This window comes from Ovis canadensis, chromosome 12, assembly GCF_042477335.2.
Source record: "Ovis canadensis isolate MfBH-ARS-UI-01 breed Bighorn chromosome 12, ARS-UI_OviCan_v2, whole genome shotgun sequence".
NCBI classification, from domain to species: domain Eukaryota; kingdom Metazoa; phylum Chordata; class Mammalia; order Artiodactyla; family Bovidae; genus Ovis; species Ovis canadensis.
In genome coordinates this window covers 91,467,237-91,491,946 of record NC_091256.1, presented here as the reverse complement: position 1 = coordinate 91,491,946, position 24,710 = coordinate 91,467,237, and the positions used below count along the sequence as shown (strand labels likewise).

The following is a 24,710-nucleotide window of genomic DNA, read 5'->3' as shown; positions in this document are numbered from 1 at the left end:
AGGAAGACATAGAGATGGGGAAAGGCATGGAGACCAGGACATTTGAGGAGAGGTTGTAGAAGATGCGATTTGAGCTTTGAAAATAATGTGTGAACACAGACGCCTCTGGTAGCAAGCTCAGATGGTACAAGAGGAGTCTGGTGTGAATGGGGCAGGAGGCATTTCTTTCAGATGTTAAAAGTAAACCTATGACGGTGAAACTTGTCAAACGCAGAAATCAATAGCCACTGCACTGCGGGAGAGTGGCTGAGGCGGGGCCAGGTTCCGCTAGAAAGATGCTCAGGCAGATGCTGACAGCCGCCTGGTGCTCCGAGCTTTGGGCAGGAAAAGGGGACCTGTCGGCACGTGCGGCCCTGCACGTGGCCGCCGCACCCAGAGCGGCCGCCGCACCCAGAGCGGCAGGACTCGCTGTTGAGAAGAAGCGGGACCTGCCCTCATGACGCAGTCAACCCCGTAAAGAGAGAGGCGTGAGAAGTGATGGGTCTAAGCTGCCCTGAAAAGACCAGTCTTCCACCCTTGCTACCAGGTGTAGAGGATTTCAGAAAAGGGAGACGAAACGCCTAGAAGAGCACATCTAAGAATAAAGACGTGGGGACTTCGGGGCTGGAGGGGACATGGGTCTGTGCAGTGAGGTCAGTCCGGGAGCTGCCTTGTCTGTATAATCCCCATTCTGCTGAGCAGATAGAACATCCTCCTTGGCCAGATAGCGTTCGGCTCAGTTCATTCGCTCAGTCGTGTCCGACTCTTTGCGACCCCTCGACTGCAGCACGCCAGTCTTCCCTGTCATCACCAGCTCCCGGAGCTTGCCCAGACTCATGTCCATCGAGTCGGTGATGCCATCCAACCATCTCATCCTCTGTCGTCCCCTTCTCCTCCCACCTTCAATCTTTCCCAGCGTCAGGGTCTTTTCCAGTGTGTAAGTTCTTCCCATCAGGTGGCCAAAATATTGGAGTTTCAGCTTCAGCATCAGTCCTTCCAGTGAATAATCAGGACTGATTTCCTTTAGGATGGACTGGTTGGATCTTCTTGCAGTCCAAGGGACTCTCAAGAGTCTTTTCCAACACCACAGTTCAAAAGCATCAGTTCTTTGGTGCTCAGCTTTCTTTATGGTCCAACTCTCACATCCATACATGACTACTGGAAAAACCATAACTTTGACTAGCTGGACCTTTGTTGGCAAAGTAATGTCTCTGCCTTTTAATATACTGTCTAGGTTGGTCATAGTTTTCCTTCCAAGGAGTAAGCGTCTTTTAATTTCATGCGGTCACCACCTGCAGTGATTTTGGGCGCCCCCCAAAATAAAGTCTGTCACTGTTTCCACTGTTTCCCCATCTATTTGCCATGGAGTGATGGGACCGGATGCCATGATCTTAGTTTTCTGAATATTGAGTTTCAAGCCAACTTTTTCACTCTCCTCTTTCACTTTCATCAAGAGGCTTTTTAGCTCCTCTTCACTTTCTGCCATAAGGGTGGTGTCATCTGCATATCTGAGGTGATTGATATTTCTCCCGGCAATCTTGATTCCAGCTTGTGCCTCATCCAGCCCAGCCTTTCTCATGATGATCTCTGCATGTAAGTTAAATAAGCAGGGTGACAATAAACAGCCTTGACGTACTCCTTTCCCAATTTGGAGCCACTCTGTTGTTCCATGTCCAGTTCTAACTGTTGCTTCTTGACCTGTATACAGATTTCTCAGGAGGCAGGTCAGGTAGTCTGGTATCCCCATCTCTTTCAGAATTTTCCACAGTTTATTGTGATCCACACACTCAAAGGCTTTGGCATAGTCAATAAAGCAGAAATAGATGTTTTTCTGGAACTCTCTTGCTTTTTCAGTGATCCAACAGGTGTTACCAGTGTGATCTCTGGTTCCTCTGCCTTTTCTAAATGCAGCTTGAACATCTGGAAGTTCACGGTTCACATATTGCTGAAGCCTGGCTTGGAGAATTTTGAGCATTACTTTACCAGCATGTGAGATGAGTGCAATTGTGCGGTAGTTTGAGCATTCTTTGGCATTGCCTTTCTTTGGGATTGGAATGAAAACTGACCTTTTCCAGTCCTGTGGCCACTGCTGAGTTTTCCAAATGTGCTGGCATATTGAGTGCAGCACTTTCACAGCATCATCTTTCAGGAGTTGAAATACCTCCACTGGAGTTCCATCACCTCCACTAGCTTTGTTCGCAGTGATGCTTTCTAAGGCCCACTTGACTTCACATTCCAGGATGTCTGGCTCTAGGTGAGTGATCACACCATCATGGTTACCTGGGTCATGAAGATATTTTCTGTACAGTTCTTCTGTGTATTCCTGCCACCTCTTCTTAATATCTTCTGCTTCTGTTAGGTCCATACCATTTCTGTCCTTTATCGAGCCCATCTTTGCATGAAATGCTCCCTTGGTATCCTTGATTTTCTCGAAGAGATCTCTAGACTTTCCCATTCTATTGTTTTCCTCTATTTCTTTGCATTGATCACTAAGGAAGGCTTTATTTCTCCTTGCTCTTCTGTGCAACTCTGCATTCAAATGGGCATATCTTTCCTTTTCTCATTTGCCTTTCACGTCTTTTCTTTTCTCAGTTATTGTAAGGCCTCCTCAGACCATTATTTTGCCTCTTTGCACTTCTTTTTCTTGGGGATGGTCTTGATCACTGCCTCCTGCACAATGTCACTAACCTCTGTCCATATTTCATCAGGCACTCTGTCTATCAGATCTAGGCCCTTGAATCTATTTCTCACTTCCACTGTAAAGTCATAAGAGATTTGATTTAGGTCATACCTGAATGGTCTAGCGGTTTTCTCTACTTTCTTCCATTTAAGTCTGAATTTGGCAATAAGGAGTTCATGATCTGAGCCACAGTCAGCTCCTGGTCTTGTTTCTGCTGACTGTTAAGAGCTTCTCCATCTTTGGCTGCAAAGAATATAATCAGTCTGATTTTGGTATTGACCATCTGGTGATGTCCATGTGTAGAGTCTTCTCTTGAGTTGTTGTAAGAGGGTGTTTGCTATGACCAGTGTGTTCTCTTGGCAAAACTCTATTAGCCTCTGCCCTGCTTCATTCCGCATTCCAAGGCCAAATTTGCCTGTTACTCCAGGTGTTTCTTGGCTTCCTGCTTTTGCATTCCAGTCCCCTATGATGAAAAGGACATCTTTTTGGGGTGTTAGTTCTAAAAGGTCTTGTAGGTCTTCATAGAACCGTTCAACTTCAGCTTCTTCAGCATTACTGGTTGGGGCATAGACTTGGATTACTGTGATATTGGTTGATGTTGATTGTTTTGCCTTGGAAACAAACAAATAAAGCTAGTCCCTTCCTTTTGTGAAAGAACATCACCAGGTTGTTTAATGTAAGCAAGTTTAAATCACTCTTTGCGCTGCCAGCAAATCTAGGATTAACCCCCAGACTCTCTGCTCTTGGCCTGTCTGTATGCTGAGTGCCGCCATCCTCTCCTTAAGGGAACTTCAGTTCTTGCCCTGGCTTCTGTCTTGACGGCTCACCTTTCTCTCCTGCCCGCAGCTGGGATGAGAGCAGCTCCATCAGCAGTGGGCTCAGTGATGCCTCCGACAACCTCAGCTCCGAAGAGTTCAATGCCAGCTCCTCACTCAACTCCCTGCCCACCACACCCACGGCGTCTCGCAGGAACTCGACAATAGTGGTGGGTGCGGTGCAGACGCGGGGCCGCCTTCTCCAGGCCAACCACGGGCAGACCGGCTGCGCCTGTGTGCGGGGTGGCGTGTGCCCTGCACGCGCGGGGTGGCGTGTACACTGCGTGTGCCAATCCGGGGGACTGGTCCCCACGTGCACGGGATCGAGTCCTCGAGCTGGCGGGAGGGAACCGGTAGCGTCCAGGCAGTCACCTAGGGCATGATCTGCTGTCCGGGGGCAGGTCTGTTTGGTGCCCACGCCCGTTCGTAGGGTGCCTGTGAGTGCTGTCCCACCTGGAGAAGAGGGCGCTGTGCCAGCCAGCAGCCTGGGGTGCAGGCAGAAGCCGGGTCCCCGAGTCCCCTGGAGAGGAGGGCCCTCCTCAGCACCCGTTCGCCCCCTGTCCCTGCCTCCCTGTCCCGCTGAGCGTCCGCCCTGCCCTCTCTCTCGCCACCAGCTGCGCACAGACTCGGAAAAGCGCTCGCTGGCGGAGAGCGGGCTGAGCTGGCTCAGCGAGCCGGAGGAGAAGGCCCCCCGCAAGCTGGAGTACGATAGCAGCAGCCTGAAGATGGGTCCCGAGTGGCGGCGGGAGCGTCGCGAGAGCGGCGATGGCACGCCCAAGGCCGGGGAGCTGAAGAAGCCCGCCGGCCTGGGCCCGCCCGGGCCCCTGAAGAAGGGCAGGACCCCGCCTGTGGCGGTCACCTCGCCCATCACCCACACGGCCCAGAGTGCCCTCAAGGTCGCAGGTGAGCCCGGGCACAGGGCCCAGGGCCGCGGCCTGCTCCCCTGGTGGCTCCGGTCCTCTGGCCCTTAACCCCTGGGCGGGGGGCAGCCTGCGCGCAGCTTCCGCACGCCACCCAGCAGGTCTCCAGACCGTCCTGAGTCAGGGAAGGCAGACAGATGCGGGCATAGGGCTCCACCTGCATAGAAGGTGAGCCCAGACGCAGGGCAGGAGGGAGCCTGGTCTGACCCACCTCCCACACTGCCCAGTGATTCCTTTCCTCGCCTGGGCTCTCGGGCGATGTCCTCACACCTCCTGGGGGCCCGTGTGGCGTCCCGGGAGACACTGGCGGCATCAGAGTGCTGCTGCTCCTGGGGCGGGCCCTTGGTGGCCGGCTGTTAGATGTGTGCCCTTCCTGATCATCTTGTGATTTCAGCCAAGCTGGGATCTCCTAGCCTGGGAGCAGAAAACCCCAAAACACAAGAGAAATTGAACAGCTGGACGCAAGGCCTGCCCAGAAGGGTTCTCGGCCCATGGGTCCCCAATCGCCCCTAGTTAGGCGCTCCACCCCACGGTGCCCCTCCTCCTGGGGGGCAGACGCTGGCTCTCCCCTGCTCATAGCGCCCGCCCTCCACAGGCAAACCCGAGGGCAAGGCCGCCGACAAGGCCAAGCTGGCTGTGAAGAGCGCAGGCCTGCAGCGCTCCTCCTCGGATGCCGGCCGTGACCGCCTGGGCGATGCCAAGAAGCCTCCCTCGGGCATCGCACGCCCGTCCACGTCAGGGTCCTTCGGCTACAAGAAGCCCCCTCCTGCCACGGGCACGGCTACCGTCGTGCAGACCGGGGGCTCGGCCACGCTCGGCAAGGCCCAGAAGTCCTCAGGCATCCCTGTGAAGCCGGCGAACGGACGCAAGACAAGCCTGGACGTGTCCAACAGCGCAGAGCCCGGGTTCCTGGCCCCGGGCGCCCGCTCCAACATCCAGTACCGCAGCCTGCCACGGCCAGCCAAGTCCAGCTCCATGAGCGTGACTGGCGGGCGTGGCGGCCCCCGGCCCGTCAGCAGCATCGACCCCAGCCTCCTCGGTGGCAAGCCAGCGGGCCTGGCGCCCTCCAGGCTGAAGGAGCCCTCCAAGGTGGCCAGCGGGCGGGCTGCCCCTGCCCCCGTCAACCAGACGGATCGCGAGAAGGAAAAGGCCAAGGCCAAGGCCGAGGCGCTGGGCCCCGACGGCCTGTCCCTGAAGAGCGTCGGCTCCCCCGAGAGCACGGCCCGGAGCCAGGCAGGCCACACCCCGGCCCCCAAGCTGGCGGAGTTGCCCCCCACCCCACTCAGGTATGTCCTGTGTGTGTGCCCACCCCGCCCGCCATGGCCTGCACCGCCCTGCCAGGTCAGGGGTCCTCCCTGGTCTCAGGGGCGCTCAGAGCACCTAAGAGGACAAGGATTTGGCCCAGGTCCCAGCTGCCCGTCGCCTCCCTAACCCTGGAGCCCACACGTCTGTCTTGTCTTTGCTTCCCCAGGGCTGCGGCCAAGAGCTTCATCAAGCCACCGTCCCTCGCCAACCTCGACAAGGTCAACTCCAACAGCCTGGACCTGCCAGCGTCCGGGGACGCCCACACGCCCAAGGCCGCGGACTTGCACACTCCCGGCCCGGCTGCCGGGGGCCCCCTCGCCTCCTGCTTCACCCCCAGCCCGGCCCCTATCCTCAACATCAACTCGGCCAGCTTCTCGCAGGGCCTGGAGCTCATGAGCGGCTTCAGCGTCCCCAAGGAGCCCCGCATGTACCCCAAGCTCTCGGGGCTGCACCGGAGCATGGAATCCCTGCAGATGCCCATCAGCCTGCCCAGCGCCTTCCCCAGCGGCACCCCCGCCCCCGCCGCCCCCGCCGCGGAGGACGCCGAGGAGCTGGCCTGGAGCGGAAGCCCCAGGGCCGGGCAGCTGGACAGGTAGGCGGCCGAGTCAGCTTCCCGCTCCGTGACCTTCAGCGTCTGTGTGATTAAGCCTGTCTGCTCCTCGTGCTGTGGATGAACAGGCTTTCGTTTCTGTCTTTTGATTCCGATTCTCATCTCCCTCATGGGAAGCCAGGCCATAGATGCTGGTGGACTTCTCCAGGACTTCTGGCGGGTTTAACCTGCTGACTGAAGCTTCTCTGTCCTGGCCCCAAATCACTTCTGTAACGTCAGATGCTGCTTTCCGTGGCCCATCGTATCATCTTATGAGAACAGTTATCTGTATTTACTTACTTACGTTGGCCACACTCTGCGGTGGGCAGGACCTTTGCCTGAGGTCAGGAACTGAGCCTCAGCCCCCCACACTGGGAGTGTAGAGAGCCCCCCGGACCGCCAGGGATGTCCCCCTAATGTGACCTCTGAAAAGCAAGTCAGAGAGTTCCCTGCTGGTCCAATGTTACACGCCATACTTTCACTGCCAAGAGCGTGGGTTTAATCCCTAGTCAAAAAACAAAGCTAATCGGGGAAAAACGCGGAGCGTCTCGGAACTATTTCTCAGACTGTGAGGGGTGCCAGGGGCGTCCTGCCCTGTGCTTGTGGAGCCGAGGGGCTCACAGCGACGCCCGGGGCCCTGTCTCGTGTCTGTCAAGCCTGTGGTCCCAAACTCTGAACCCACGAGCTTCTCTTTCTTCCTCCACAGTAGTCAGCGGGATCGGAACACTCTCCCCAAGAAGGGGCTCAGGTAACCCTCATATGTGTTTTCTTTCCTGCCCTTGGGGCTCCTGGCCTGAGTGAGCCGCTGTGCTGGCCCCAGCCCCGGCTGTGCGTGCCACCCCCCGCCTCCTCCGGGACCCATTCCCAGGCTCACCCTGCCCGAGCGCCACCGGGGGCCAGTCACTGCTCTGGTGACAGAGAGGGAGAGTCTCCGTGCGGGATCTCACACTGGCCTGAGCTGGCCCAGGCCTGGGTCGCTCTGCCCCCAGCAGCAGGCCCTGCAGCCCACGCCTGGAACCCCCGGGCGGTGTCCCGAGCCTCGGGGCGGGCGCCCCGGCGCCCCCTCTGTCATCTTGGCCCTGCCTCGGGTGGCCCTGCAGGGACGCTGCCCCCGAGGGCGGCCTGGCCGCTCCTGCCACCCCCCGCCCCCAGCCCCGGTGGCAGACACCCAGCCGTGCCCTTTGCTGCCGCTCGCTCGCAGGTACCAGCTGCCTTCCCAGGAGGAGGCCAAGGAGCGGCGACACTCCCACGCCGCGGCGGGGCTGCCCGAGTCGGACGACCAGTCGGAGCTGCCGCCGCCCCCCGCCCTGTCCATGTCCCTGAGCGCCAAGGGCCAACTCACCAACATCGGTCAGTACCCGCGGGGACCACCATGCGCCCAGGGGCAGAGCGGGGCAGGGGGCCTCGGCTTCCGCCTCACACTGGGGTCACCCACGCGGGCTGGGTCACGGAGGCTCCACTCACCCACCCCGCGTGAGCCTGAAGGCCGAGCGCCCCGCGGCCTGGGGCTGAGAGGCAGCCCCGGGGCACAGGGTGTGGCCAGTGCAGCATCAGACAGTCTGAGTGTTGGGAAGGCCGTGCTTCAGGCCCGAAGGCGGCCGCCCCCCGCCCCGTGTGCCACCCTCGGCGCCAGGCTGCTGGGGGGCTGGAGGGGCACCGGCCGGGCGCAGGGGTTCTGCCCCCAACAGGGCCAGGCTTGCCCCGGGAGCAGGGCTGCGTGAGCCCGTGCTGGCCACAAGCTTCTGGCCTTTGAGGGCAAGGGGAAGCTTGTAAGCGCAGAGGGCGGCTGGTTGGAGACAGGCGGGGCGCAGGCAGGGCTCACGGCCCTGCCTCCTGGGAGCCGAGGGCCAGGGGCCCTCAGGGATGGCGCCCGGCCTGGCCTGTGGCTTCCTCCTCGGCCAGCCTCTGCAGGAACGCAGCTGGCCCAGCCCGAGGTCCTGGGACGCACCTGTGACCGGGCCTCTGAGCAGACCGGGATGGGCCATCTTGCCGGAGGAGGAAAGCAGGCTGAGGAGAGGCCAACTGGTCCCCTCAGGGCTCTTGACGGGAGGGTGGGGACCACGTAGGAGAGTGAGGGACCCGGCCAAGCTGTGATTGTAAGCCGCCTCACGGCTGAGGGGCCCTGAGGAGGCCGAGGTCTTCCGCCTGGGTCTTTGTGGAGCCCCCCGGGCTTGCAGGCCGAGAGGCAGGGCTGAGAGGGCCCGACTCAGGCCAGTGAGGCTACACAGCCCCTGAAGCGCGCGGGGGCTCTGACCCCCAGGCCAGGCTGAGGCCAGGCGCCACCGTGTCCCAGGGGTCCACCCGGAGCGGCGTGCCCGCTGGGGGCTCCCCTCTCACTGACTCTCCTCGTCGCTCAGATCTGAGTCTTGCTGTGAACTCTCAGGCCACCCCTTGTGTGTTAGGGAAACACGGGGCCACGTTTTCATCGGCACATCCGAGCGAGGTGAAGGCTTTGGAAAAGCTGCCAGGCCCCTAGCCTGACCCCCAGACCTGTCTCCAGGGCAGGCGGGCTTTCACACAGGCCGCACTCTGAACCCTTGGTTCAGACGCAGGTCCCCCCCCAGGCCTTGCTCCCCACACCCAGCGCAGCACACACGCCTTCCTCCTCTCCTGCCCTCCCCCCTGCCCCGCCCTTGGTGCCCCGGGACCAAGGCTCATGCCCCTCCCTCTCCTCTCCCGCCCGCCCCCCCCGTCGCCTCTCCCCCCGCCTGCCCCGCTCTGTCCTTCCAGTGAGCCCCACCGCGGCCACCACGCCGAGAATCACCCGCTCCAACAGCATCCCCGCCCACGAGACGGCCTTCGAGCTGTACAGCGGCTCCCAAACAGGGAGCACCCTGTCCCTGGCCGAGAGACCCAAGGGGATGATCCGGTCAGGATCCTTCCGAGACCCTGCGGACGACGGTGAGACCTCACGCCCGCGCGGTTCACGCTCATCCCGGCTCCGCTGGTCCCCTCGCCCACCCACCTCTCCCACCTCACACACTGTCTGACTCACAGAACATCCCCCCGGGCCATCCCCACGCTTTCCTCCCAGGCCTCGGAGGTCTGGGGGCCCAGGGCCTTTGGGCAGTGGCTGTCAGGACCCCCACGCGCGGAGCTGGCAGGGACTCGGGAGTGGTGCTCCAGCCCTTCAGAGAGCAGGCTTCTCCATCCTCTTTTCAGAGCGTTCCAAAGACCAGCTTCGGGGCCACGCTCTGGGGTGTGGTCAGACCTGGAGCTGGGCTTTCTGGGGGGGGAGGCCTGGGGACCTCAGGACGCTCGTCCCGGGGCTCCTGCAGCTGCCTGATCCAGTTCTCTCGGGAGGGCCGCCACGCTGATCCTGGGGTCGCAGTGAGGGCCTTGCACTTGGGGGTTTCTCGTCCACAAGGTCCTCGCTGAGAAAGGAGACACAGGCAGGACCGGGTTTCATCCTGAGCAGCTCTGGTGCAGCGACTCTGCGTCCCACGGGGGCATGTCCTCTCCTGCCCCTGCCCTCAGAGGGGGGAGCGGCTCTGACCGTGCCTGGAGTCCTTGGCTCGGCCGGACCCCTCGGCCCTGTGTTGGGCGCCCCGCCTCCCCGAGCTCTCTGTTAACCCTTGGCGCCGCCTCTCTTGCAGTTCACGGCTCCGTGCTCTCCTTGGCCTCCAGCGCCTCCTCCACGTACTCCTCAGTAAGCGCCCTGGACCCTCTGCGGCGGGGGGCCGGGTGGGAGCCCCTGGACATCAGGGCACCAGGCGGGCCCTTCTGGCCTCAGCCAGTCCCAGAGTAACTCTGCGACACAGAGGGTGCCCTGGTTTCGGGTTCTGTGTCAGGGAGGGCAGGTGGGCAGCTCCGGCGCCCAGGACCCTCGGGGTGTGTGGAGACGGCAGCTCCTGGTGGGGCCGGGCCGTCCTGTGATCGGGGGAGACGAGGTCAGCCTTCAGGCCAGCTCCCTCTGGGCCCCCGGGGGACGCGGCTCTGGCAGGAGGCTAAACGCTGGTCTGGGGTCTGAGCCTGCAAGGGCCCTGGTGCCCCGCGTCCCGCCGCCGCGCGTCTGTGCGCTCTCTCCTCCGTGTAACCGCCTCCTCTCTCTCCCCCGCTTCTGGGCTCCTTCTCCAGGCTGAGGAGAGGATGCAGTCTGAGGTAGGGTCCCCGCCTCTGCCTTTTAACACCCCGCACCCCCTCCTCCCCCGCCTCCCACCCCTTCTGCCACCGTGAGTGTGCCTTTCTCTCCCTCCACAGCAAATCCGAAAGCTTCGCAGGGAACTGGAGTCATCCCAGGAGAAAGTGGCCACCTTGACCTCTCAGCTCTCGGCCAACGTGAGTGCCCAGAGGTGGGCCCAGAGAGGGGCAGCTGTGTGGGCCCCAGTTGGACAAGTCCATCTGAAGAGGTCTCCCCGGGTGTCCCCTGGGCTTCAGTTACATAGGCGCAGAGGACTGAGGGCTGGCTTCTCCTCCCCCGAGTCTGTGGGTTTCTAAACAGCCACTTCGCCCCCATCTCAATTCACGGGCGTGGACGAGTGGCCGTGTGATGCCTGTGAACTCGCTGGAGAAAGGATTGCATTAGTGGCTGTGTGTACAGGAGGAAGCAGCCTTGCTGGGCAACGGTGGTTAGTCGTGGGTCAAAATTAACAGAGGCTCCCGGGAGCCCTCTGCCCCGTCTGGGGCATGGCCTGTCTGTTCACACCTTGTCCTGCACCGCCCCAGGCTGGGCGCTGGAGCTCCAGCTGGCGAGGCTTTAGGAGCCAGACCCTGCCCGCGGCCACAGTGGCCTCAGCTCTTCAGGACATGAGCTTCGCTGGGGACCCGCCTTCTCATCCCCTCCCTCAGCCTGCCAGAGTCGGCCCATTTAGACCGTCTCCCGTGGCCTCGGTTTCTCCACCCCGCACGATGGGGAGAAACAGCTGCCCCGAGCAAGGCCGCGGCAGCGTCTCCCCAGCGGCCAAGCTGCAAACAGAAGACATAAGAGCCATTTTCCCCAAAAGCTGTAAACAACAGCTGAGCCGGGTCTCCGGAGCCTTCCAAGTATTTGCACAGAGCGGCCGTGTCTGTAGTTTCCGCTGGTTTCCTCTCTCCCCTTCCTCCCGGGGGAGCCCAGCTGTCCGGTCTTGGTCTCCCATGGAGCCGAGACTGCGCCGCGAGTCTGGGCGTCCCCAGCACGTCCCAGCGGCCGCATCCTGCCCGCACCCCGGCTCCGTTTCTTCCCTTCCCCAGGCTCCCAGTGGTCAGTGTTTGCTCACCAGCTTGTCTGCAGCCCGTGGCAGGCTTTTCCCCACAGCTGGGACACAGAATAGTGAGAGAAACAAGACCCGTCTTTCTACTTGGCCTGCGCCCCACGCCCACCAAGGCCGTCACACCGCAGACCCGGGGAGTCCCTGTCTGGGGTCCCCAGGGGCAGAGAGTAGGAGCGCGTCTGACCCGTTGACCCTGCACCCCACCAGTGCCTCACTCTCCGGGGCGGGGGGCGAGCTGGGTCCGGACAGTGGACTTGGAGGGCGACTCTGAGAGCAGGACGTGCCCCTGGCTGAGAACCACCTCTCCTGGGGATCAGAGGCAGCCTGGCCCCGGGGGTCGGAGCCCTGCCCTCAGTGTGAGCCCCGACCCCAGCGCTCTGGAAGGCCCTCGGTCCCGATCTCAGACCCTGGGCCCTGTTCCTGGGCCTCCCCAGCTGCCCACGCTGGGCAGCCTGGACGCCCCGCCCTGCCTCTCACCAGCCTTTCTCTGGGTTCCCAGCTGAGCTCTGGTCACTCTGGACCACCTAGTGGGCGGGGACGATGGGGAGGCGGGCGGCAGCGCCCCCCAAGGAGAGGGAGCCCAAGACCAAAGAGGCTGGGGTGGGCCCCAGGAGCCAGGGTCTGAAGGCCTCTCATGAGGGGACCCGTGTCCACAGATGGGTGGGAAGGAAGACACCAAGCAAGAGGGGCCCCGGGGCCGGGAAGGCAGGAGTCCAGCACACAGGGGCACTGCTCCCTGGATCCGAGAGGCCTCCAGACTCCTCGAGGGCAGGGGCGAACCCTAGGGTTGACTCCCAGGGAGGCAGACGCCGGGCGACAGGGAGCAGGGGTCGATAGGAAGCAGGGGTTGCAGGCCTCAGAGCTCTTCGAGGGGCATCCCCCGCCCACCCCCAGCCCCCTCCCCATTGCAGTTGGCTTAGACGCCCCCCAAGGCTGGCCCTCTCCTCTGTGAGCTCCCACTTCCCGAGCCCCCCAGCTGGCAGAGCTGGAGCTCTGCCCTCCCGGCCTGACCCCCTCCTCTCTGCCTTGTGGGCCCCTCACCCCTCCCCGCCCTGCAGTCCTCTTGGGGACCCCTCGCTCCTGTGGAGCAGGCCTGACACCTAGTGGCCAGACGCGGAATTGCCCCGAGGGCCTTGAGCTGGATCTGTCGGAGGAAAGTGGGAGAACTGGAGCAGAGGCCCCGGGGCGCCTGGGTCCAGGCCGTTCTGGGGGGTGGCGGGCTCGGCGAGGAGTGACGCTGGGCAGAGCCAGGGCCCCAGAGGGGACGCCTCCCCGGGGGCGGGAACAGCCAGGCCTCTAGATGCCTCCAGAGACCTGCCGGACCGTGATGATGCCTGTGCCCCAAAGCATGTCTTCAGGCCAGAGTGGGAAGCAAGGTTTAAGGGCTGCCAGGAGGCTGGTTGGCACTGGTCCTCCCTGAGACCCCCAGAGTCAGCCAAGCCGCCCCCCATGCCCCGGCACCTGAGGCGTCCCGTGCCCATCTGTTTCAGGCCAACCTGGTGGCGGCCTTTGAGCAGAGCCTGGTGAGCATGACCTGCCGCCTGCGGCACCTGGCCGAGACTGCCGAGGAGAAGGTGAGGCCTCCCCAGCCCCAGCGCGCACCCGACCTGCCCTCCCTGTCAGGCCTGCAGAGCGCGGGCCCAGCCCGCAGAGCAGGAGCCCCAGCCCACCTGACACCTCTCCTGTTCCTCCCTAGGACACTGAGCTGCTGGACTTACGGGAAACCATCGACTTCCTGAAGAAGAAGAACTCTGAGGCGCAGGCTGTCATTCAAGGGGCCCTCAGTGCCTCAGAGGCCACGCCCAAAGGTAGGCCCTCTGGCCAGAGGTGGGACCGGGCCAGAAGGAGGGTCACTGCAGGGCTTCTCTGTCTCCAGAATGTGCCGGCAACTTCCAGAAGGTGAGGGTCCTGACAGTGAGGAGTGGCGGGGACATGGCCCCACCACCCGAGGGACTCAGGGAGACCAGGGCTCCTCTCCCTGGACCCCAGATGACTGCCACAGACAGTTGTTGAAATAGCACTTCAAGTTTCAAACTCCAGATACCCCTGCTGTGCAGCCCAGCAGTCACTCTCCTTGGAATTTCCCCAAAGGAGCAGAAATATCACATCCCCACAAAAAGCTAGATGTGGGTGTTTACGGCAGCTTCTTTCACAGTCGCCAAAACTCAGGAGCAACCCAGCTGTCCTGCATGGACAAACGTATGGATAAATGGTGCTGTGGCCAGACGATGAGCCGTCGCTCAGCACTGAGTGCTCTAGCCGCATGGTGACAGCGACGGAGGAAACGTCCGTTACTCAGTGACAGAGCCCGTCTGGAAAGGCTGCGTGTTCTGTGATGCCGACTGCAGGGCGTTGTGGGAGAGACGAGACTCGGGCAGTGAAAGGGTGGGGCAGGGGGTGGGGGTGCCCAGGCCAGGGCGCAGCATCCGTAGGGCCGTGACGGCACTCTGGAGGACGTGGGGACGGGGGCGCAGGTCCTTGTCCATCTGTCTGAACCCCCAGAAGGTGGCGCTGAGTGGCCCCCAGTGTAGGCTGTGGGCTCTGAGTGCTGCTGAGACGCCAGGGCGGCGGCGGCGTCTGCAGAAGACGCAGCATGCGGTGGGGGTGCCCATCGGGTGTCCCTGCACGTGGGGGCAGGAGGTGGGGCACCTCTGCACCCTCTCAGTCTTGCTGGGAACCTGAAGCTGCTCTGAAGAGCTAGCGCTTTCCCTTGACAACGTGTGTGCGTGCACAGACGTGTGTGTGACCGCCTTTGGCGCTCAGTTCGGTTCTCTGAGGGGAAAGAAGCTACCCTTCGAGTGGGACGGAGATCACGTGGTTCTCAGCGCTCAACGGAGAGGTCAGCCTTAGTTTTAAGTGATTCTGTGAGTTTGAAACATTTCAGAAAAGCAAGTGAGAGGGAAAGAGAACGTGTTCGGCCGTCAGCAGGAGGAGCGGTGTCCATGCCTCCCACCGTTTCTCCTGTCTCCTCTGCCCAGCTTGGCCACAGACCCAGCCAGCCTTTAGGAGCGTCTGCAGGACGCCAGGCCCCGCTCTGATCGCTGTGCTTACATTGGCTCATCTAGTCCAGACAGCAGCCCTGCAAAGTGCGCTCTGTAGTTCAGAGTAAGACCCGAGAAGGCAGGAGACTTGCTTGAACACGGCTCCTTAGCGACAGGTTGGGGCGCTGAGCCTAGTTCTCCAAGTAGCCTGACTCCTCAGATACGTTTGTGAGGGATGGATACGTGCACCCTGCCTTTAGCTTTCGTGTGGTCCTCCTCCTTCTTGGTGACCCAGGTCCAGCTTGGCCAGGATTTCCAGGAGCCTTCAAAGAGAAAACACTTAGAGCAGTGGCGCCTGACTCCATGTGGTTAGTAGACAGAACACATGCGCACGGCGCAGAAGCTCAAAGGCGCGAGAGGCCTCCTAGCTTTGCCTTTGAAGACTGACTCTGAAGCATGTCCTTTGCTCTTGAAAGTACTGTATAGCGTGCTTTAAAATCTTAATTGGCAGCCTCACAACTAGCTGGGTCTCCAGGCGTCGCGGTGAACAGTTGCTTTGCTGCCTTCCATTTTATTTTATGATTGACTGGTTGTAAATTAAATTGATCACAAAAGCAACGCGTGTTCTGGAGGAAAATGCAAGCCAGGGGTTGGCAGACCATAGCTCATCTGGCTCACCACCTGCTTTCAGATAAAGCTTTACTGGCACACAGCCGTGCTCACTAATGTACATATCATCTGTGGCTGTTCTAATGCCACGTGGCACTGCTGAGCGGTTGTAAAAGCTCAAATGACCCCAGAGCCTGGAACGTTTGCTCTCTGGCCTTTGCAGTAGAAGCTCACCGGGCCGCGGTGCGCAGGGCCTCCCTGCCCGTTTGTCCCCAGTTTCCTGTGAATCTGTAACGATTTCAAAATAAGGCTTTACAAATCCAGTCCTCGGACTTCCGAGGTGGTTCAGTGGTTAAGAATCCACGTGCCAACGCGGGGGGGCATGGGCCCGTTCCCAGGCCCGGAAAGACCCCGCAAGCCTCGGGGCAACTGAGCCACTGCTCCGCAACGAGGGACACCCCTGCGGGGAGGAGCCTCTGCGGCAGGAGAGTGGCCCCGCCCGGCGCAGCTCGGTGCAGCTGGAGGGAGCCGGGAGGCAGCGGTGAAGACCCGCACAGCCAGAGGCAGCTGCATTAACGTCTGGTCGCCCGGCACCTCTGCTTGGACTCCGCTGCCCCTTACCTGTGCCCCACAGGCCCTGTGAAGGGCGCCAGCTCCCCACTGTGCCCCAAACCCCAGCACTCCCGCGCAGCCTTTGCAGCAGCTTCTCCACGTCCCACCTGAAGAGCTTCCGTTCTGCCAGCACTCAGAGGCTGCCTCATTTATTAACACTCTCTTTCCCTTAAGTAGGAGAAGAGGGCATTTTGGTGCCATTACAAACCTTTTCCAAGAGCTGAAGAGATTTTTCTGCTCATCAGATTAAAAGGGAAATTAAAGCCCTTTAGGGTTAAATGCAAGGCCCTTGGCCTTGTGCGCCGCCCACCTCCCCCCCAACCCAGTATTGGCAGCCAGTATTTCTGAAGCGAGTCCCGAGGGTGGCAGCCAGTACCTGGGGGACGGTGGAGGCCTGGGCTGCCCCTCATCCCCGCTGCTCGAACCGAGGTCACTGGGTTCTGTGCTGGTCTTTCTCCTGTTAGCAGCTTCTTGAGAACAGGGATCGTTTCCTACTTGTTTGTTTATGTTGAAATATGATTGACACCCAACAAAAGCTTGTGGGAAGGATGCTCCCAACAAATGAAGGATGTAGACAAGGAGGTGGGTGCCTCCTCCCCTTCCTCCTGCAGCAAGCCCGGCCTCCAGCCTCACAGTATCGCCTTAAAGCCACCGGCTCTGTGTCCGCCCCTGTGCTTGGCCCCCAGAGCTCCGGATCAAGAGGCAGAACTCCTCCGACAGCATCTCAAGCCTCAACAGCATCACCAGCCACTCCAGCATCAGCAGCGGCAAGGAGGCCGATGCCAAGAAGAAGAAGAAGAAGAGCTGGGTAGGTGAAGGTCTGGGGGGAGCCATGTGGGCCACCGGGGGGCACCCCACTGAAGCACAGGAGCTGACCTCCCTGAGCTTGCCACGCTAGTCTCGTCTGATGGGAGCCCCGGGTGGTGTCCACCCAGAGCAGGGTCTGCCCCCGCACCAGCCACCCCCTGCAGCCCCACACACGTCTAGTGGGCAGCAGCAGCAGGAGGTCCTCAGAGGGACTGGCCTACCTGTGCCCACCCCTCCCGTACTGTGGAGAGATGTTATGAGCAGAGCCACTGATCTGAGATGCTGCTGGAGAGAGATTCGTGGAACTTGCCAGATCACTCCAGAAGGAACATTGTACTGCCTGACTGGTCCAGAGAGAGACGTTTTAGCTGTTCGTGTCTCCCAGAAAACCCTAAGCTGACTTGGGGTGCCCTTTCTGACATCACCATGCCCCCTGCTGCCTGTGTGAAGGAGGGGAGCCCCAGGGGCACAACCCCCCGCCGGCCCCACCCAGTGAGCCTGTGCACAGAGTGTGGTGTAGTCCAGACGGGCCGCTGTGTGAAATGAGTGATTTAAGTGTTGCTTCTTTTTTTTCCTTCAAAATGCTGACTTAAAATCCCTATTTTTTTCCAGGTCTACGAGGTAAGACACTCATTGCTCCCCGTTCCTCTTTGCCTCTGCCATACCCTCCCCTTCTCCAGAGCAACCCCTTCCCCCTAAACAGAGACCACCACTCATGAGACTAACCGTGACCACTTCCGCCAAGCCCCTAACCCTCCCTGCATGTCGACCCATGGCCGGCCCTGGAGGACAGAGGAGGGGTCTGGCTGGGGCAGTGGGAGGGAGCCACCCCCTCCCGTCTCCCCTGGCGCCAGAGTCCACCCCAGACGCCCCAGATGGAAGGCTCCAAGGGGGTGAGCGTTACCACGATTGCCAGAGGCCAGGTCAGCTTGGGTGTGGCCTGAAGATTTAGCTCTGGAGTAAAATGAACCAGAGAGAGGTGAGGGCTGGGGCCTCAGAGCACCCTCAAGCCTGAAGCCCTCCGAGCAGCCGTGGGGTTGACAAAGGGGTTTCGAGGATTAGGGTATAAACATCAAAAAAAAACAGCGAGCCCTGACAAGCCAGACACATAAAGTCCACTCGAACCCTTTGCCAGCAGTGGCAGAGGGCAGGAGACATGGAGTCTGTGATCTCAAAGAGCCTGGGGACTGCCCGGGAGACAGAGCAGCCCATATAAGACTGATGGCAATCCAGTGGTGTCGGAATGCTTGCTAATTCAGTGAGCGCGGCTCTGGGAGTTCATAGACGGCTGTTCCCGGGAGGCAGGCAGAGTGTCACAGCGGGGCAGAAGCCCACTGGAGGTGGAATCGAGATGGGATCTTGGTGGACAGGGAGCGGTGCTTCCTGCAGATGCCGGTCAGAAGGGGGAGGTTCAAGAAGAGGTTCTGCCCCCTAGAGCCTGCCCGAGGGTCCTGGGAGGAAAGGGCCAGGTGCAGGGTGATCACTGAAACCTGAGCCATAGCTTGGCACTGCCCCGAGGTTGACTGCAGCCCCTCGAGACGCTCAGATCTGAGGAGTGCTCCCTTCCACACTCACGGCCTCCCTGGAGACGTCCCTCAGGACCGAGCCCGGGTCTGTTTTGCTCCATCGTTTGGCCCCAGCATCCCTCACCACATTGCACCGCACAGTCCCTCTGCCCAGCAGTTCTGCGTTGGAAACACAGACCCGCATGGAGCACTGTTCCCACTTAGGATCTCCGCGGCCTTAGGAGGTGGCCCCTGCAGGTGGGGTCACAGCGAGCACACACGGTCTCCTGAGACGCGGGGCTAGAGACAGACGCAGGGGGCTCGCGCCCTAGTCCCAGGTCTCCGTCTCCACAGAGAACTGCCCAGAGAGGGCACAGCCCTGCACACGCACTCCCCCCTCACACCCCCATCGAGCCAGATGGGTCTTGCTTATGTCCTTCCTGGTAGAGACCCCGACACACCCCTGCTGCACCACCACCACCCACAGCTGTCCCGAGCCCCAGGAGACACCTGGCAAGAGTCCTCAGATTTGCACTCTGCTCTCTTGCTGCCCCAGCGACCTGGTTTGCTTTGACCCTCCTTACTCTCTGTCTCCGGCTGCAGCTCCATCTCCGTGTCCCTGCGTGTGTGTGCATGCTCAGTGGATGCATGTGACGGGCGTGGGACAGATCCCCGGTTCGCCTCCTGTATCCCTAACACCCAGCTCCCCAGCACCCAAGACCAAGCCAGTTCCCCCTGCACACTTGGAGGAGATGCTGGGAAGCTCCCCGAATTCTGGCACAATTGAGTGCGCATGGTCGAAAGCACTTGTGCCCTGCAGTGTGCTGAGTGCGCATGGTCGAAAGCACTTGTGCCCTGCAGTGTGCTGAGTGCGGGTGGCAGTAAAGGAGCTTAGTTCACTCCCATCTTTTGATTTCACAGAATCGTGTTGTCTGTATCTGCTGGATAGGCTCTGATCTGACTGATAAGCCCAGCTCAGAGGTGGGTCCTGAGGCCCACATGAGCCAGGCTGCAGGCTGAGCAGTGGCTGATCTGAAAAAAGCAGGATAGGGTCACCAGGAGGTACACCCCGTGCCCCTGGGGGTCCCCTCTGTCCCTTCACAGCAGGGTGCCCCCAAGGGGGAGAAAAAACCCAGGACGTTCCCACAGTGCAGCAAGTCCCAGTCACTCAGCCTGAGTTCCTAGGCAAGTCTCCCACCCTCTTGCCACAAGGCCAGAGACGCCTTCCTGAGGGCGTGCCCACTGCCGCACATCCCTTCCTCCGGCCTGTGTCTCAGAAGCCCCCTCCCGCCTCCCCATCTCCAGGGCCTGGCCTCACAGCGCTCTCCCCAATCTGCTTTGTTTTAGCTCCGAAGCTCCTTCAACAAAGCCTTCAGTATAAAGAAGGGGCCCAAGTCAGCCTCCTCCTATTCTGACATCGAGGAGATCGCCACGCCCGACTCCTCCGCCCCCTCGTCCCCCAAACTGCAGCACGCGTCCACCGAGACCGCCTCACCCTCCATCAAGTCTTCCACCTCGTCTTCTGCGGGCACTGACCCCCCCGAGTAAGTTTTCCCGGGCCGCCCCCCACTGGAGCCCCCTCCCCAGGCCGCGGGACCGGTGACGGCCGCCCGCGGGCTCAGGGTCTAAAGCCCAGTGCTCCACGCCTCCTTCCAGGGGCCCCACTCCCCCGGCCCCCCACGCCCGGCTGTTCCATGGCAGCGAGGAGGAGGAGCCGGAGAAGAAGGAGGTGTCCGAGCTGCGCTCGGAGCTGTGGGAGAAGGAGATGAAGCTCACAGACATCCGCCTGGAAGCCCTCAACTCGGCCCACCAGCTGGACCAGCTGCGGGAGACTATGCACAACATGCAGGTCGGTCCTGGACGGGGCGGGGCCGCAGGGCCAGGCGGGGCTGGACGGGATGCGGGGATTGGCTGCGGGATGCGGGGATTGGCTGCGGGATGGAGCGCAGGACGGGATGCGGGGAGGGGCGGGGCTTCGGGATGGAGCGCAGGACCGGGATACGGGGAGGGGCGGGGCTGCAGGAGGGGACGCGACTTGGATTCTTGGCTGCGAGAGGGATGCAGCGCGGGGCGGGTCTGCAGGACCCGGTGGCCGAGGTTCCAGACCCGCCCGTTCTTGCCACAGTTGGAGGTGGACCTGCTGAAAGCAGAGAACGACCGGCTGAAGGTGGCCCCAGGCCCCTCGGCGGGCTCCGCTCCTGGGCAGATCCCGGGATCGTCGGCTCTACCCTCCCCTCGTCGCTCCTTGGGCCTGGCGCTCACCCATTCCTTCAGCCCAAGCCTCGCAGACACAGGTACCTGTTGGGGCGAAGGCCCTGGGCAGGTGAAAAGAAGGAAGGGATTCCCCCCTCACTCACTCTGGTGCGGCTTCCTGGGGTCAGAGAGGTACCAGTGCTGCTGAGACACCAAGGGTCGCTGTGGTCCTGAAACCCTAAGCACTGTTTGGGCTTGGACTCCTGATGCTTCTTTGGGGTAGATACAGACTTTGTGGGAAGGGGAGTGGCGGGAAGGTGTAGGATAGTCTGGGGTGCCTCCCCAAACCAGCATTCCTGTTCCCCACCTCCAGACCTGTCCCCCATGGACGGCATCAGCACCTGTGGTCCAAAGGAGGAGGTGACTCTCCGGGTGGTGGTGAGGCTGCCCCCCCAGCACATCATCAAAGGGGTAAGGAACTTGGGGGCCGTGACACTGTCGTTTCCACTCGAGAAGCCTTGGCTCTGAGGACCCCTGAGCCCAGTGTACGCGGCTCCTGAGCCGCCCACCTTGGCCTCACAGGACTTGAAGCAGCAGGAGTTCTTCCTGGGGTGCAGCAAGGTCAGCGGGCAGGTTGACTGGAAGCTGCTGGACGGCGCTGTTTTCCAGGTGTTCAAGGTAAGAAGTGCAGGAGCTCAGGGGCTGCCGGTCCTCTGAGAACACGGGGGCCCGGGCCTCGGAGGCTCCGTGCAGAAGCCCCCAGGAGACAGACAGCTCCTCCCCTTCCTCGCGGACCGCTGTGCCCTGCGCCGCTGCTCGTCCTGCGCTCTTGCTCTCCTCTGCGTCCCTCTCGAGCACCTCTTTTCTCCCCTCCCTTCCCGTCAGGACTACATATCTAAGATGGACCCAGCCTCCACGCTGGGACTGAGCACTGAGTCCATCCACGGCTACAGTGTCAGCCACGTGAAGCGGCTCCTGGACGCGGAGCCCCCAGAGTTGCCCCCCTGCCGCCGAGGGGTTAACAACATAGCGGTCTCCCTCAAAGGTCAGTCCCAGACCCTGGGTGCAGGGCTGTGGAATGGGGGGACTGCCAGGCGGTCCATCGTGTATTCCTGGAGCAGGAACTGGCTGAGGGGCTGCAGGGTGGAGGTCGCCATGAGACTCAAGATAGGCTCACCTGCTCCAGACTCGTCCCAGGGAATGTGTTGTTCACAGGATGTTTCTGCCCCACCTGGGCTTCCCCTCCACCCGCCCCCATAGCACACAGCTGCCCTGTGTGCCCAGAGCCAGCCCAGGGGGTCCTGCTGGGTGCAGGGGCGCCGGCTCACGCGGGCAGGCGCGTTGCAGGCCTCAGGGAGAAGTGTGTGGACAGCCTGGTGTTCGAGACGCTCATCCCGAAGCCCATGATGCAGCACTACATCGGCCTGCTGCTCAAGCACCGGCGGCTCGTCCTCTCGGGCCCCAGCGGCACCGGCAAGACCTACCTGACCAACCGGCTGGCCGAGTACCTGGTGGAGCGCTCCGGCCGTGAGGTCACCGAGGGCATCGTCAGCACCTTCAACATGCACCAGCAGTCTTGCAAGGTGGCCCTGCCCCTCCGTCCACCTCCGCCCTGACCGCCCGCTCCACGGTCCTCCCCGCCCCCCGCAGCCCCACTCCAGGCTCCTCCCTCCCCGGGGCGGCCTGGCTTCCTTCAGGGGAGCCTTCGGAACTGCCGCTCGCTGTGCTGGTCCCTGCATGCCGTGCCCCCTCCGTCCACCTCCGCCCCGACCCCCTGCTCCACGGTCCTCCCCGCCCCCCGTGCAGCCCCACTCCAGGCTCCTCCCTCCCCGGGGCGGCCTGGCTTCCTTCAGGGGAGCCCTCGGATCTGCCGCTCGCTGTGCTGGTCCCTGCGTGCCGTGCCCCCTCCGTCCACCTCCGCCCCGACCCCCTGCTCCACGGTCCTCCCCGCCCCCCGCGCAGCCCCACTCCAGGCTCCTCCCTCCCCGGGGCGGCCTGGCTTCCTTCAGGGGAGCCCTCGGATCTGCCGCTCGCTGTGCTGGTCCCTGCGTGCCGTGCCCCCGGGGAGGCATGGCCATTGCAGGGGGCTCCCAGCGCGTGATTAAGACAAGCGTGTTCCCCAACCACCAGGGGTTCAGGGGCCACTGCTGATCGGGCTGGGGTGGCGGGCTTCTGCAGTCACCAGTCCAGGCACACCTCACAGGGACCAAGGCCCCTCCCGGGATCCAGAACCAGCCTAGCTCCTCCGAAACCCTCTTCTGCTAGGCTGGTCCGGGGGCTCGCTGCTCCTGAGTGCTGACCGCCCGCTTCTTTCATTTCAGGACCTGCAGCTGTATCTCTCCAACCTGGCCAATCAGATAGACCGGGAAACAGGAATTGGGGACGTCCCCCTGGTGATCCTACTGGATGACCTGAGTGAGGCAGGCTCCATCAGTGAGCTGGTCAATGGGGCCCTGACGTGCAAGTATCACAAATGGTGAGCTGGAGTCAGGACCAGACTCACCACAGCGGGCAGAAGGGAGCCCAGTTCACCCCAAGCTGTGAGCGTTCCACGGGGTGGGGGGTAGCACACGGCAGAAATCGAGTGTTCAGACAGGTCTAACCGGTCGTCTTCCTCTGTCTTCCCGCAGTCCTTATATTATTGGTACCACTAATCAACCAGTAAAAATGACGCCCAATCACGGCTTGCACCTGAGCTTCAGGTAAGACCTATGGTCCGAGTCTGTAAACCGGTTCAGTCCAGGATCTGGCCGGAGGGACAGCGGGAGGAGAGGAGCAGCGGCGCCCTGTGGGCTGGGAGAGGAGGCGTGTGCCGTGTCGGTGCCGAGGGAGACGGGCCCGTGACACAGGAAGAGGGGCAGCCTCTGCCCACACACCCCGTGTCCAGGCCAGTGGGGTCCGAGGGTCACCTGAGGGGGTCACTGATCTGAGTGCCCGCTCTGCCTCGGCCCTGAGTTCAGCAGACCCGCAGGCGTCAGTGGGAGGCAGGCAGCTCGGGCTGGGTGGGAGCGGAGTCGACCTGCCCTCGTGCAGTGCCCACCCACCCCCGGCCCTCTGTGTCCCTGGCCACAGGATGCTGACCTTCTCCAACAATGTGGAGCCCGCCAACGGCTTCCTGGTCCGCTACCTGAGGCGGAAGCTGGTGGAGTCGGACAGCGACCTCAACGCCAACAGGGAGGAGCTGCTGCGGGTGCTGGACTGGGTGCCCAAGCTGTGGTACCACCTACACACCTTCCTGGAGAAGCACAGCACCTCGGACTTCCTCATCGGTGCGGCCTGCGCCCCCCGGGCGGGGCTGGTGGGGGCCCCTCTCCCCCTGCGTCTTCAGCGTGTGGAGGGCTCACTGGCCCCACGCCTGCAGCCTTAGAGCCGCGGGTCACTGAGTAGGCACCCAGTGTGGTGCCCCTGCCTGCGTCAGCTGTCAGAGCTCAGAGCTCACCCACACTCCCCAGACTCGCTGAGAAGACGCAGGGGAGGTGTTAGGGGAGGTTAGCGCTGCCCCTGGCTCCGCCGCCTCCCGTCCACCTGGAGAAGCATGGCTCCTGAGGCTGCTCCAGGCTGTCAGCTCCCGCTGTCTTGACCGCGATCGCAGTTCAGCCCCGCCCTGTGCCTCTCTCACCCTCTAGTTCCAGGGCCTTCTGCCTGGCATTAGGGAGTCGGCGGGGCAGACGGCCAGGGAGAGTGAGGTTCTAGGCCATCTCCCCGGCCCTCTTCTCTCGCCAGGTCCCTGCTTCTTTCTGTCTTGCCCCATCGGCATCGAGGATTTCCGGACCTGGTTCATCGACCTGTGGAACAATTCCATCATCCCCTACCTACAGGAAGGGGCCAAGGACGGCATCAAGGTGAGCCCACCCCGGACCCTGCTCAACCGAGGCCAGGCTGGCCCACCTCACAGAGTGGAGACAGAGTCAGATACACGGCCACTGAGATTTTTAGGGTCTCCTAACAGGCCGGGCGAGGCATTATACAGACCATACTGCTTTCCTGCCTATGGCCAGCGCCCAGCAAGCGGCTAAACGGCCACGGACCTGGGGCTGTGTGTCCAGGCCTAGGCCTCTTGAGTCTCCTCCAAACGCAAACCACTCCCTAGGGATTTGGGCAGATAGAGAAACAACTGAGTTAGGAATTAAGTAAGATCCTATTATAGCTTTAGCTCATTACTAATTACTAACTAAAATGTCATTCTGGTCAAGTTGCTCGACCTTTTTTAACTCCTCGCGTGCCGGAAAGGAGACAGCATAAACGTGTTCTGTCTTGAGGTGAATGAAATGTGCGGAAATGTTGGTAAGAGTGAGAATGGGAACCTTATGCAGAAGGCAGCTGTCACTTTTAAAGACCTCCTCCGCTCTCTCACCCGTAAGTCAGGGCACACTCGCCACGGGTCCACAGTGACGTGGTGACTGGACCAGTGGTCGAGTGTTACCCAGAGTCGCGTGCCAGCGTGACGCGCGCCATCTGATGCTGTGGGAGAGTCCCGGAGGTGCAGTGTGGCGCCGTCTCCGTCCAATTTCGCGTGGACAGTT

General features: G+C 61.6%; 1 protein-coding gene across 3 annotated transcripts in view; it reads left to right on the top strand.

The window, feature by feature from the left end:
• Positions 1 to 24,710, top strand: part of NAV1 (neuron navigator 1) — a 195,302-nt gene that overhangs the window by 162,263 nt on the left and 8,329 nt on the right. For 2 of the 3 annotated variants that reach the window (XM_069545079.1, XM_069545080.1), the window contains 24 exons: positions 3,506 to 3,644; positions 4,089 to 4,377; positions 4,990 to 5,680; positions 5,866 to 6,291; positions 6,995 to 7,036; positions 7,490 to 7,638; positions 9,019 to 9,189; positions 9,885 to 9,937; positions 10,366 to 10,389; positions 10,489 to 10,566; positions 12,971 to 13,054; positions 13,177 to 13,288; positions 16,369 to 16,490; positions 19,342 to 19,538; positions 19,651 to 19,843; positions 20,120 to 20,288; positions 20,561 to 20,658; positions 20,770 to 20,865; positions 21,073 to 21,232; positions 21,535 to 21,770; positions 22,509 to 22,663; positions 22,818 to 22,889; positions 23,260 to 23,456; positions 23,911 to 24,029. In XM_069545079.1, coding sequence (XP_069401180.1) covers positions 3,506 to 3,644; positions 4,089 to 4,377; positions 4,990 to 5,680; positions 5,866 to 6,291; positions 6,995 to 7,036; positions 7,490 to 7,638; positions 9,019 to 9,189; positions 9,885 to 9,937; positions 10,366 to 10,389; positions 10,489 to 10,566; positions 12,971 to 13,054; positions 13,177 to 13,288; positions 16,369 to 16,490; positions 19,342 to 19,538; positions 19,651 to 19,843; positions 20,120 to 20,288; positions 20,561 to 20,658; positions 20,770 to 20,865; positions 21,073 to 21,232; positions 21,535 to 21,770; positions 22,509 to 22,663; positions 22,818 to 22,889; positions 23,260 to 23,456; positions 23,911 to 24,029 — 4,072 coding nt within the window. The remainder of the gene's footprint in view (positions 1 to 3,505; positions 3,645 to 4,088; positions 4,378 to 4,989; positions 5,681 to 5,865; positions 6,292 to 6,994; positions 7,037 to 7,489; positions 7,639 to 9,018; positions 9,190 to 9,884; positions 9,938 to 10,365; positions 10,390 to 10,488; positions 10,567 to 12,970; positions 13,055 to 13,176; positions 13,289 to 16,368; positions 16,491 to 19,341; positions 19,539 to 19,650; positions 19,844 to 20,119; positions 20,289 to 20,560; positions 20,659 to 20,769; positions 20,866 to 21,072; positions 21,233 to 21,534; positions 21,771 to 22,508; positions 22,664 to 22,817; positions 22,890 to 23,259; positions 23,457 to 23,910; positions 24,030 to 24,710) is intronic. The other variant, XM_069545078.1, reaches the window with a different exon arrangement.